General features: G+C 38.0%; 1 protein-coding gene across 2 annotated transcripts; it reads left to right on the top strand.

Annotated features, from left to right (window-relative positions):
• The first annotated feature begins 153 nt into the window (after positions 1-153).
• Positions 154-12847, top strand: LOC138932468 (E3 SUMO-protein ligase RanBP2). 2 transcript variants are annotated; one of them, XM_070294364.1, is made up of 14 exons: positions 154-393; positions 1311-1536; positions 1632-1808; positions 1889-2201; positions 2395-2699; positions 2770-2867; positions 2947-3067; positions 3344-6541; positions 6629-9667; positions 9883-10128; positions 10533-10889; positions 11095-11414; positions 11822-11947; positions 12039-12847. In XM_070294364.1, exons 1-14 carry the CDS (start codon positions 322-324, stop codon positions 12099-12101), a joined length of 8661 nt encoding a protein of 2886 aa, XP_070150465.1. In that variant the 5' UTR covers positions 154-321; the 3' UTR covers positions 12102-12847. The 2 variants fall into 2 exon arrangements, with proteins under 2 accessions (XP_070150465.1, XP_070150455.1); XM_070294354.1 differs by having other exon boundaries at positions 3344-9667.
• The last annotated feature ends 474 nt before the right edge of the window (positions 12848-13321 follow it).

Below are 13321 nucleotides of genomic sequence, written 5' to 3'. Positions count from 1 at the left end.
AAACATTGCATTAACCAATCAGAATAAAGAAATCTTTACTCTCTTTATCCTGATTGGTCAATTAAACGCTTCGAAGCACTTCTAGCGTCTTTCCGATTGCAGAAATTCCTAGGGAATATTCGCATCATCGACCATCGCGATTGGCGGCATTGAATACAACGAAGCCGTTTGAAAGACGTGCGTTGCAAACGAATTTGCGTGTGATTACCGCTGTGGAAGAAGTGTACGAATAGCCGAACGAACAAGAATAGTGGTGATCGTTAATATTGTGACGAAAGAGTGAAGGCGCGTGAATCGGCCGGTATCCAGCCAGCTGACAGCATGTTTCGGTCGAAGAAGGATGTCGATCGTCATGTCCAAAATGTCTTCAGCAAACTACGAAACGAGAATGAGGTGAGGTTACTTCGTCGGTGCGCGAGAATTTTGTTTTTTTTTTCTTTCTCTCTTGTAACGTTTGCGCGGTTAACACGGCCGAACGAGTGTTCCATATCATTTTTACTCGGCAATAACGACGACACCGATCACGAACAAATACATGTTTGGCATCCTATCTCACGCGATATCGTCTCGGCAGGTATGATACACCGGAGACCTTGAATCTCGTCAAAGCCAGGCGAGAGTAGACACGTAAATCGATGATGGCGAATTTTCGCGGGAAACCATTGTCACAATAACAATCGCCCTTTCGCTATATTTTATAATAGATTTATTTATCGTAATAAAATCTTGAATATCGAGTTTTGTTTTTTATGGTTGAAATGACAAGTGTCGTATTTATATTTATTTATTTATTTAATAGTTACATTAGACGTCCTATGGTAAAGATATGTGTCGATGTTAGGCCGATGTTTGCCTGATTGTCATTTTTTAAACTGAATTCAGATTCACGATGAAAACATAATTTCGAAATTCTGAATTTTTCCATACAAGATTTTGATCCTCTTTCAAGAAATTAATTAGTAAATGAATTTATTTTTTATTTAAAGTTTTTCTTAATTTATTAATTTATTTTCTACTGATATTTTTAAGATAAAAATTATAGAAAAAACATGTGTAAGAGAGAAAAAGAATAAGATATATTTTATATATATATAAAATATGAATGTAAATTATTTAATTAATGAATTGTAATTATTTAATATCACGATAAAAAAATTTATCTGAATTTTATCTTTTATTTACTTGAATATAAAAAAATCTATGAACCAATTATAATATAATCTATTATCAAATTATATTTTTAATTATTTTTGGATTTCTAATTTATTTTTAGATGTGAGCTAAAATCTAATATCTAATTTTCCTTACAGAAAGATCTTCGTTGTTACAATGTTGCCAAATTGTATTATCAAGTAGGTGATTACGAATCCACAAAAAGATATGTATCCAATTATTTAGAAATACGAGATGGTTCAGCTAGTGCACATAAGTTATTGGGTCAGGCGTATGAAGCTCTTGGCCAAAAGGAAGCAGCTTTAAACGAGTACAAAATTTCTCTTGAACTTGAAGGCAGACAAGATGATCTTGTCCTAAAAGGTAATAAATTAACATTTGTATAGTCTCTTATACTTTAAATATTTTTGCAATAGTATATAATAAGTTTATTATATAATTTTTTTTTAATTCTATAGTATGTGAATTATTGGCTGACATGGATATAGGAATGGATGTCAATAAAATAGAATATTGGATAGATAGAGCTGATAGACAATTTCCACATCATCCAGTAGTTTTTCAATTAAAAGAGAAATTGTTGACTATAAAGAGACCAAACAATAACGGTGAAGATTTCGAGAAACTTATCAGATGTAAGTAAATATCATTTACTTGAATAATAAAGAGTGATTACAGAGATCAAGAATTAATATATATGTAAATAATTTTTTAGCTGAAATGATTGCAAGACCAAATGATGTCCAGCTTCCCTTCAAATTGTTAAATCATTATATATCAGAGCGCAAATTTATTAAAGCTTATGAATATGCTGCCAGTGTGGAGGCTGATATTTGTCATAGAAACAGTATTGTGTGGTATCAAATACTGTACGAGCTATTAACAAAATGTAAAGACACTAAATCTTCTGATTGGTCCTTCTGGTTTTTCTATATATCTGTATCGGATAGATATGCAGCATTGTGTCTCAAGGAACAAGGCAATGAAATAAAGAAAAGCATTTCAGAAGCAACACAAGCGGTATTCAAGTATGTGCATTGAGTAATATATTTAACAATAAACTAAATTGTGCATTATGCAACTTTAGAACTTGTAGAATAATAATGAAATGGAAGCTTATAGAAAATATAACTTTCAGCAAATTGTATGAATTACATAAATAATGTGTACTCTTTTTATATATTTGTTTTTGCAGTGCATAAAATAAAAGTTATGTTTTAGTTTTGACCAAAACCTATATGAGATGGAGCTAGAAAACTTTTCTAAGCAGCACCCCTTTATGGAGCACTTGCTTACACACATGTGGGGTCAATTGCATTTCCATTTGGCATGTTTATTACTGCGCAAAACGAAACGCGAACAAGGTAGCTGGAGCGAAGCGGGAAGATTATGTGCGCCTTTATTATTAATTGCTTTACATATGACTCCGCTGGAAACCCGTATAGGCTTACATTTAGAGGATAACGCATCTAAGAATCAATTAAATATATGGATCAAAGAGGCTGCATATCGCTGCTGTCAAGCTGGTATGCAAGAGATGTTTGACAAACTTTGTATACCTTAAATATCCTTACTAATACTATCCTTCCTTTTTAGGTTACATTCTTCAAAACTATGCCAGGGATGATACAAAGAAATTGTTGGATAGAATTGATAAATTTTGCACAGGACTCTGGAGAGAGCGTATCTATCAGGTATATATCTGATTAACTTTATGCGAGTTTTCAAATTTTAGATGTATACTATCTTAAATATATATTTACATTGTTTTAGAGAATTTTCGTAACCAGAATACATCTCGATCATATGCAGAGTTCATTTTTTTGCAATTATTCAGCTTCTGATTCACCTCTACGTTTTTGCACTGCAAGTCAACTAAGACATTACAGTCAAAGTATGTATAATAATCTTTCTTTAAATATGCAAGAATTTCAATAATCAAATTTGTACTATAATTATATTATCTACTATTTTACACACAACATATGTATGAGAATAATGATGCATGCAAATCTATATATTTGTTTTAAGATTTTTGTTAATAATAATGAATTATATCTAAAGAGAGTTATAATTTTAAACGCAATTTTATTATAATTGCAATAATTTAAATCATTAAAACGATAATTTTAAACAATAAAATACAATAAGTATGATTATTTGTTTGCAGTTGCACAAGAAGTGTGGCCTGCTTCTTTACATCATCAAATCTGGTTCGGGATGGAGAATCGACCTCAGCATAAAGACGCTCCATATCCAGATCAATACTCGCGTGTATTCCCAACATTGCAGTTTTCGATATTCAATATAAATCAGGCAGCACCTGACACACTATGTCTCCTCGATATCGACGCATTTCTCAACGCAGCGATACTCTGTTCGTCCGCCATTCTGGAGGAACAACAACTCGGTAGCTTCATCAATCCTGAAAGACTACCGACACTGCCGGTCGATTTGACCGCGACTCTATCTACTATCAATCAGGAAAAATGGTGGTCCGCCGCATATAAAATGTGCTCTAAACGACAAGACGTAGACAGCGATATCGGCGAACTGCGGCAGGAGTTGCAGCAAGGTTTGGAAGTCATTCGCTGCATCGGCAATCACGGTATGCATCCAGTATTGTTGGTGCATTTGGCGCGCATGTTCCATTATCGCGCGAAGGTAACGAAAGAGAAAGATGCAGCGAATGCCTACATTCCTAGATGGGAAGCACGTTCCGAGCTGTATTGGACCGCCGCTATACCGCTGTTGGAGAGACTGCAGAATAATCAAACTTTACGTATGTCATCATCAAAGTTATTTAACTATCAGGGCAAGGAGATGAATAACTTCGAGTTGACAAACGCCCTTGAAGAAGGCAAGTTGTTGTTAGCGCAGCGGCTCGTACGCGACAAGCAATATGAGCAGGCAATTGACGCTCTTCAGGCGCTGAAATGCCCGGAGGCGTCATTCCAGCAAGCGCAAATCTACAAAATGTTTGCAGATGAGATAGTAAATTCCACACCTCGTGAGAGTCTGACATCAGAGATGCGATCGCAGCACATCATAATGTTGACGAAGGCAAGAAACTGCTTCTACCTCACATTGGACCGGCTTCGTAGTCCCGGCACGAATCCCAAGCACCCGCTGAATGCCGAACTTGGTACTCATATTACTGACATCGAGAACGAATTAAAAAGGATAGATCCGGATCTTGGCAGAGGCGATTTGAGTAGAAATGACATCGATAATATATCCGATGAAAGTTATTCGCCCACTCACAGTGCCGTAGATCATGCAGTCACAAATCCGACATTGCTGAATACATTAACTGGCAATAATTCAAATATGCTAAGCACTCCTCAAAGGAATGCTCATCGCACGCCGCGTCATGCCAGCACGCCATGTAGACTGCAATATCAAGATTACTTGAATCTATCGAAGAATCGTACGGAAGCGCGTCCAAGTCCGGAGCGTCTCGATGCCCAGATACGTCAAATCATGCAATCCCGGGACAATGAGATGCAGGAGCTGATGGAACAGATGAAGAACATGACGACGCAGATAAAAACATTAAATGAGAAAGTGGATACTCTGACGAAGGAAGTTGTGGAATCACGTAAAGAGAATCAGAAACAACAGCAGCAGCAGCAGCGTGTACAACAGCAACAGAACGTCAAACCTGCCGTCGAACCCGACGATTTCTACGTCCTTGACGATGACGAGTACACCGATTTGAGCTACCAGAATCAACCAACCGGACCGGCATCTTCGATCTCCGGTAACATATTCGCATCCCAGCACGCTCGGCATCCATATTCGTCGCTGGTATATCCTTCCGCAGCGGCTGCCGCCGCCGCCTTCCAAGGATATTATCAGGGTGGAATACCATTTACTGATCCAAATGCTCAAGCGGCTATATCATCCCTGTATCCGCATACTGTTTATCCAATGCCAGTACTATATCCTAATCAATCAAAAGTACCGGATAATCCGTTGCAGCAGGGTCTTTTCCAATCGACGCTTTCTTCGCAATTGCCCGATCTTATGCCGGCAGCAACGGCGACGAATCCGTCATTGCAGATACCGCTGCAACAAAAAATCGAGACACCGCGGACGAAACCTGAGACGATGATGACAACAACAACCACGACGATCATCAAAGATGCACCAGTAAACAAGGCGCCGCCCGTGAACGTGGTTATCACGACATCCGATACATTACCGACCACAGTGCCGTCTATTCAACCGACCTTGAGCGTCACCATACCACCGCAATATCGATTGGGAGGAGGAGCGGTTGTCACTTTCTCTACACCTATAACGACAGCGACAATAGCTACAGCGTCAACAACAATGACGACGAAATCGTCATCTTCATTGAACACACCACATTGTTATCAGATTGCCATGCCTTCGCAGGCCACTATACCGACCACTGTCAATTTACCGCCGACTACTGTCTATGTAACACCGGCTAACATTAACGTACCACCAATCTACGCCAATTTTACAACGCCCAATACGCCGTCTACGATTACGATCACCCATACAACTCTCAGCAATACTCTGTTAAATGCTCAGAATAATGCTACTAATATTAAGACACTTGATAAAGCAGATAATATCTCCAAGCCTATCTACGAACCGATTGAATCGCCAAACACCTCCGCAGAAATATGCGAACAGGAACACGATCCGATACCAGATTTTATACCGGTCATACCTTTGCCCGCAAAAGTGAAAGTTACCACTGGTGAAGAAGACGAGGATACTCTGTATTACAACCGAGGTAAACTGTTCCGATTTGTCGATAAGGAATGGAAGGAGCGCGGCGTCGGTTATATGAAACTGCTACGTAACATGGAGGGTAAGGTACGCTTGCTGATGCGTCGCGATCAAACGCTAAAGATCTGTGCGAATCACATGCTAAGACCAGATACGGAATTGACCCCCATGACAAACAATAACAAGGCTTTATTTTGGGTCGCTAACGACTTTGCCGACGAGGAAGTAAAATTGGAAAAATTTTGCATCAGGTTTAAGACCACTGAAGAAGCGATGGCGTTCAAGGAGGCCTTTGATCAGGCAAGACTCAGTCTAACCGAAACATCTTCGGAAAAGACCGCTGATAAAACTTCCACTCCTTCCAGTGATACGTCCAAGATTCAGAAAGCACAGCCGACGCAACAAGCCAAGATAAGTTCGACAACAGAAGCAGCTTTATCGGACCAATCGAAACTGGGCACGACGACATTAGGAGGATTTTCTTTCAGTTCAAAACCTATCATCCAAGAGGTTAAAGATGTCGAGGCGAATGATTCTAAGAAAATCGAAGAAACGCCAAAAGTCAGTCCATTTAGCGGATTTACGTTCAAATCGCAGGGTAAGTCTGAAGCTGTGAAAACTATAACGACCACAGCAACGAGCGCCTCCACGCAATCGGCAAAATTTCTTTTCTCTTTGACTGCAGTAACGATCTCGCAACCATCTGATTTAAGTGCAACGCCGAATATATCACCGATATTTACCTCATCCGCGACATCCGCTCAAAATTCCACAGGATTGAGAAGACCTCGTTTGCCACCACCCGGTGCTATAAAGCCGAGATTCAATGAGGAAATACAGCCGCAGTCTGAAAGCGAATGGAAGTTATTCAATGGAACAGCAAGTCTTCAATGTCAGTACAGTAGCAACACCAATGCTAAGTGGAAAAACAAAGGTACAGGACTAATAATGCTATTATTAGACACGAAATCCGGTAAGATTCGCTTGCTACTGACGGACGATAAAAGCTCCATGGCTTATGGTCACGGAATACCTCTGGACATGGCGTTTACGTATAAGAGCGGCACTACAGTTGTCAATTGGACTGTTCCGGGAGACGCCAAGGAACCCGGTAAAACTTGGTCATTACATGCCGCGACCTTCAATACTTCGGAATTAGCTTCACAGTTCTACAATGTCGTATCGAGCTGCCAGCAGAAACTAACCAAGGGCTGCAGCCCAAGTGAAGTCGCAAAAGAGCTTGGAAAGAACGCGTCATCAAGCGATAACAAGGATCAAAACGCACAGGCGAAATCTCAACCCCCATTGTCGGAATTATTCAAGCCACCAATCGGTTCCTGGGAATGCCGCGGCTGTTATACTAGGAATAACGCTACAGATATGAAATGCGTGGCTTGCGAGGCTCTGTCGCCGTCTTTGACCGTGAGTCATCAGAGCAGCTCCGTCATCGCTAACGACAAACTTATCGATTCCGATAAACCGCCGTTGTCGGAGTTGTTCAAGTCGCCCGCCGGTTCCTGGTCCTGTCCGGACTGCTATGTTATCAATTCTAGCACGAACATCTATTGCGTCGCCTGTGACAAGCCTAAGAATCCGTCACAACCGCCCAAACCACAACAGACTAACTTCTTCCAATTGTCCTCTTCCATCGCATCGCCGACGATGACCACGTTTTCTTTCGGCATTCCTAAAGAGACTGTCAGTACAGGTTTTAGTTTCCGGATGCCGAAGACAGAGGATAAAAGCGCTGATAGTGCGAAAACGGCTTCATCTAAATCCGAGAAGACTACAAGCACCAACTTCGTATTTGGTACCCCGGTGAAAACTACCGCTAACTCGGGCGATTCACCGTTTACTTTTGGTTCTCCCACCAAATCGTTTGGTTTTAATTTTGCAGCCAAGTCACCGGCTAAATCACCTGGCAGTGGTGGCGGCGAGACCAGCGAAGATGAAGTGGCGGAAAGTGAAGACGTTCACTTCTCGCCAGTTATACCATTACCGGACAAGATCGAGGTGAAAACTGGCGAAGAGAATGAGGAAGTGCTCTATAGTCATCGGACGAAGCTGTTTAGATTCGATACTGCGTTGAAGGAGTGGAAAGAACGTGGATTGGGTGATATCAAGTTGCTGCGCCACAAAGAGACTGGCAAGCTGCGGATACTCATGCGACGAGAACACGTATTGAAGCTGTGTTTGAATCATCATTTGTCCGACGAGATAGAGTTCACAAGGAAGGACGAAAAAACATGGATGTGGGCCGCAGCGGATTATAGCGACGGCGAGATCGAGCATATGAAGTTGGCCTGCCGCTTCAAGACATTCGAGATCGCGACGGATTTCAAGAAAGCAATTGATGACGCCAGAGAGAATGTTACTAGTAGCAGTAACGAGAAAGTGAACAAATCTGCAACAACAAGAACACCGATACAGACGAACTGGTCATCGGTCGAGGAAATCGAAATCATCTACGAAACGAAAGTCACTTCGGAAGAGAAGGCGGCTGCCTTAAAATTGCAGTTACCGGAGAACTTCTACGCTTATAAACGAAAGGAAGATTGTCCCGGCTGCATAGGCTGTAGAAAACCGAGCATAGTATTATACCCGGATATCGCTGCACAAGACTCAACGAAATGGAAGTCCATACCGGAAGAGAAAGTGATAAATTTATCGAAACTTGCTACGAACGTGAATACGTCGAATGATCCTAAAAATATTGATACTACTCAGAATGTAACGCAGCCTACGTCTGTGAAAAATGGATTCTCTTTCACGAAGCTTACTCCAACGACGTTCGTGTCATCTTCAGCCACATCGAGCATTTTTGACAGTTCCACGATGAGCTTTGGCATTGGCGATTTGAAATCATTCAACGATAAGAAAACTACAACTTTCTCGTTCGGCATGAACCCACAGTTCAACAGCAACGAAACGACAACGAGTACCTCGCTTGAGAATATCAAGATCTGCAGTCTTTCTAATGCTGAAACCACGCAACCAACTACTTCTGATATAGTTAACACACCTGTACAATCGATATTTAGTCAACCAATTTCGACCGCGTCCATATTTAAAGCGTCTACTTTCTCCTTTGACGCTGACAAGAATATCTTCGGTGGCACCTCCAAGACCACGAACGCGACTTTGCCGAAAACATCTATGTTTGGAGGGAACAGCGATGGCAACTCCTTCAACACCACGAAGACAACTTTCACTGCCACCACTACGACGAATTCTATTACGAAAACACTCTCGTCGACCATAACTACTACCATGGGAACTGATCCTTCGTTTTCGTTTGCCTCGGCAGTCATGCAACCAACTTCCAAGGCCAACGACATTATCGTCGCCACGTCAACATCTAATCAGTCAAATAACTCAGTGTTTAACACTAGCGTTACCATCACTAGCGTGCCAACGTTCGGTCCTTGGCCATTCGATAATTCTACGACGTCGACAAACATTTTCGGTACTATACCGGCAACGACGACGATAAACATCTTCAGTACGGCGCCACCAACAACGCTGACAAGCATCTTCAGTACGACACCGGCAACGACGAACATCTTTGGCGCGACAACCATAACGACGACATCGAACGTTTTCGGAGCGAAATCGTCAGACAATGTCCAGAAGAATGAGGACAGCCCCAATTTTTTCTCGACGAACAACGTATCGTTCATGGCACTTGCTTCGGTGGCGGTGCAACCAGAAGCCTTCAAAGTTGGTACGTCACAAAATCATACAAAGAAGACTATTTATTAACTATTGCTATTCAAGTAGGTCCGATATTCAGATTAATAAAGTAATTAAAATTGTTTGTTAATGAAAATTTCTTCCTTCTATTTCATTAAAATGTTATTGATATTATTTTTATTCTCTTTATATTCTTGATTGTATGAAATTGGTTATAATAAAATTTCGAACTGGTATTTCTTTTAGATCCCAACTTTACATTTGCCGGTGCGGGATCAACAGTGTTTGGTTCGAAATCTGTCGCATCATCATCGCTGAATAGTTCGGTAACTGATCAGAACAAATTGCATGAAGATTCCGTACAAAAGGAGGATAATGAAGAGGACAATGGTGAAGTGGATAACGAACAGGAGCACGATCCTCAATTTGAACCTATTATACCTTTACCAGATGCCATTGAAGTTCGAACCGGAGAAGAAGATGAAGAGAAAGGTGTGTTGCTTTAAATATATACTTTTTAAATAATATTATAATATTATTTGAAAAATTTCAAAATTTTGTTGATGAAATAATTATCAAATAATTATTGTCTGGTTTATATTAATATATTATTATCGAGTTAAAATTATTTGTAATTTGTATTATATATATATGTGTGTGTGTGTTTTTACATTATTATTTTTTCTTTTATTTAGTATGGAAAATTATTTAGTTTATCTAAAAAATAAATACGTTATTATAGGGACAAACTTAATAATCAACTAGTAATATATCAACTAATAATAATATGGTAATAATAAAACCATATTTGCTTAAAAATGTATTCACGACAAGATTGGAATATCATTTATTTCCAAAGTTATACATATATTATTTGAATTCTGTTTGGTTTGCAGTGTTCGGCCATAGAGCCAAGTTATACAGATACGATAACGCTACGAAGGAGTGGAAGGAGCGCGGTGTCGGTGAGATGAAGATTCTGTATCATGCGGGTCACGGCAGTTATCGCTTATTACTACGCCGCGAGCAAGTTCATAAGATTGTTTGCAACTTCCTTCTCACCCCCGATGTAGAGTTCCATCCACTCTCCACATCGGACCAGGCTTGGATGTGGGCAGGCATTAATTATATTGAGCAGGAAGCCTGTGCCGAACAATTAGCGATTAAATTTAAATCATCCGATGTGGCCCGTCAGTTTAAGGCGCACATCGATAAGATTCAACAAGAATTGCGAGAAAAGAAGAATACTCAAGGTAATAATTATAATAATCTATAATCTTTCTATTATACGTTAAATGCTTTTAATTGTTTCTTAATATTTCCTTTGAACATGATTGTTTCCTTTTCAGTGAGATGTATATATACTTTTTATTTAAATTTAAAGTGTATGTTTTAAAAATACTTGTATAAATTTACATAAACATATGGCTTCTTTAATACTGATTTATATCTGCATAGATGAGAGATGCATCGGCAGAGTGGAGGAGAGTGAAGAACGTGATCAAAGTAATGACGTGAATCAGGAGGAAGATGATGAGGAAGATGTCGAAAATGGAGAGGAAGACGATGAAGATGATCAGGAAATGATTCCCATTATTGAAAAACGTGCCACTGTATTCGCGAGATGGCCGAACGAAACTGAGTGGGAAATCGTAGGCTTGGGAAATCTGGCGATCTATTACGATTCCGAGATCTACGCAGAAAGAATCGCACTGAAGCTCGACGACTCTGAGGAATATGCCAGTAACACTATCATCAGCATGGATTCAGTGATGCAGGTAATAATTTTATTCATAAACGAATAATATGTTGCAAGTCTGATTTTTCTCTTGCTTATTTTATACGAAAAAGTCATAACGTGCAGCAATTGATTTGAACAATGTCATTACGTTTCTAAGCTATAATACGAATAAGTTTCTTTCTTTTTCTCCAGTGACAGATAATTGAGAAAAAGAGAGATTTAAAATATTTTTACATTGAAAATAAACGCGATTTATAAGTAACTTGTTCGAAAAAATATGTGAGGTCTATTTGGTTTAATTTATATGTCTGAGAATTTTTATATTTCGTATTTTTCTGGATTTGAATGCATTGTTTTAATATAAATTAACTATCAACAAAATTATGTATATTTTTTTGCAAAATATATATCATATTTTTTACTTATTATTCTTGCGTTATCAAGGTGGAAGGTAAAGAATGTATTTGGAATGGGATCGATTTCGCTTTAGAACCTCCAGTGAGAAGAATTCTGAAAGCAATTTTTTCATCGGCGCAAGCAGCGCAAGAAATGCATACGTTTTTCGAAGATGTAAGTAAAGCTTGACAAAAAAATTTATCCATATACATTATGTTAAGATTGAAAATGTATGGAAAATGCAAGATGATGTACTACTTCGCAGGGAGTGGATAGCGCGAAACAAGCCGGTGTTGTCGAGTATCAAGAAGAAGACTTAGGATCTTGATCTAATATAAGTAGTTGATAATTGACACGCTGTTATTATAGATACTTCACACTATCTTCCTATTATAGTATAAAAATAAACGTACTGTTTCTTCGTCGTTCCTCTTTAAGTTTTAACAATAAGTAAGGGAAAACACACATGTGCTAGAGTTACATGTAGCTTCTTCTTTTTTTTCCTTTTTAGAATCACACACAAGACATGGTTTGACAAGTACAATAATTATCTGTATATGAATGTGAAGAAGTGCAAGTTCCCGTAGTAATAATTTATATGTGCTATGAAAAAATTTTTATTTATAATATAAAAAATAGAAAAGATTAAACATCACATTTAATTTATTTTTTGTACTAATCTATGAGTCATCTTTCTCGTTCTTTTTTCTTTTTAATGAAATGTGCCAAAACCACACACTTTCGTAATGAAGACATTTAATTATATTGAACTATTAAAACTGTATCGGTAACTATATAAAAATATATGTTTTTGAACAATCTATTTCTGAAAATTGTATTGGCAACAAGTACATATTGAATGCTCACTAGTAAGATAATAGCACATTGATTATTTTTTACTAATTGATTATAATGATCACGTTAAGTCGCAAAAATCTTAATGTTTATACTTGATTAGATTACAAAATCATTGCATCACTAAAATTAATGATTATTGTAAATATTAAGATTTTATGGTTATATCTAGTAATAAGATGTAATATCTTTTTTGAACTGAAATAGAAATTATCGAATAAAGGACATTACTAATATAGTTAATAATATATAACACATGCAATGTAAAATATTTCATTAAAGTATTTCTTCTAAAAACTATTTGTATTTGTTTGTCAGGTAAGTAATGTGTATTATTCTCACAATCACAAACTTATATGCATATTGGAGAGAAATAAAATTGCTGTAAGATTTTGATGAAATAAATCCATATATCATTATCTATCACTAAAAAAGTTTGTAATAATAACAAAAACTATATAATAAAAGAAGCCATTTATAGTGAAATATATATATTTTAATAGTTTACAAAATGGTATGATTTCATTAAATATTTAATATTCAAAGAGAAAAACATTCTTATAATTGCACTTCATTTATAAATATTATATATATATTAAACTGTTGAGAGATAGAAGAAAATAGATAAGCATAGCAAAAAAAGAGCTGCAAAACATTTTAGCACCTATTTAATCATCGTTATATACAAAATGT

The sequence above is a fragment of the Polyergus mexicanus genome, unplaced genomic scaffold, assembly GCF_030449975.1.
Source record: "Polyergus mexicanus isolate NDT 795.1 unplaced genomic scaffold, iyPolMexi1.0 SCAF_1, whole genome shotgun sequence".
Taxonomy (NCBI): Eukaryota; Metazoa; Arthropoda; class Insecta; order Hymenoptera; family Formicidae; genus Polyergus; species Polyergus mexicanus.
Note: the sequence above shows the minus strand (reverse complement) of the source record. Positions and strands in the feature narration are given on the sequence as shown.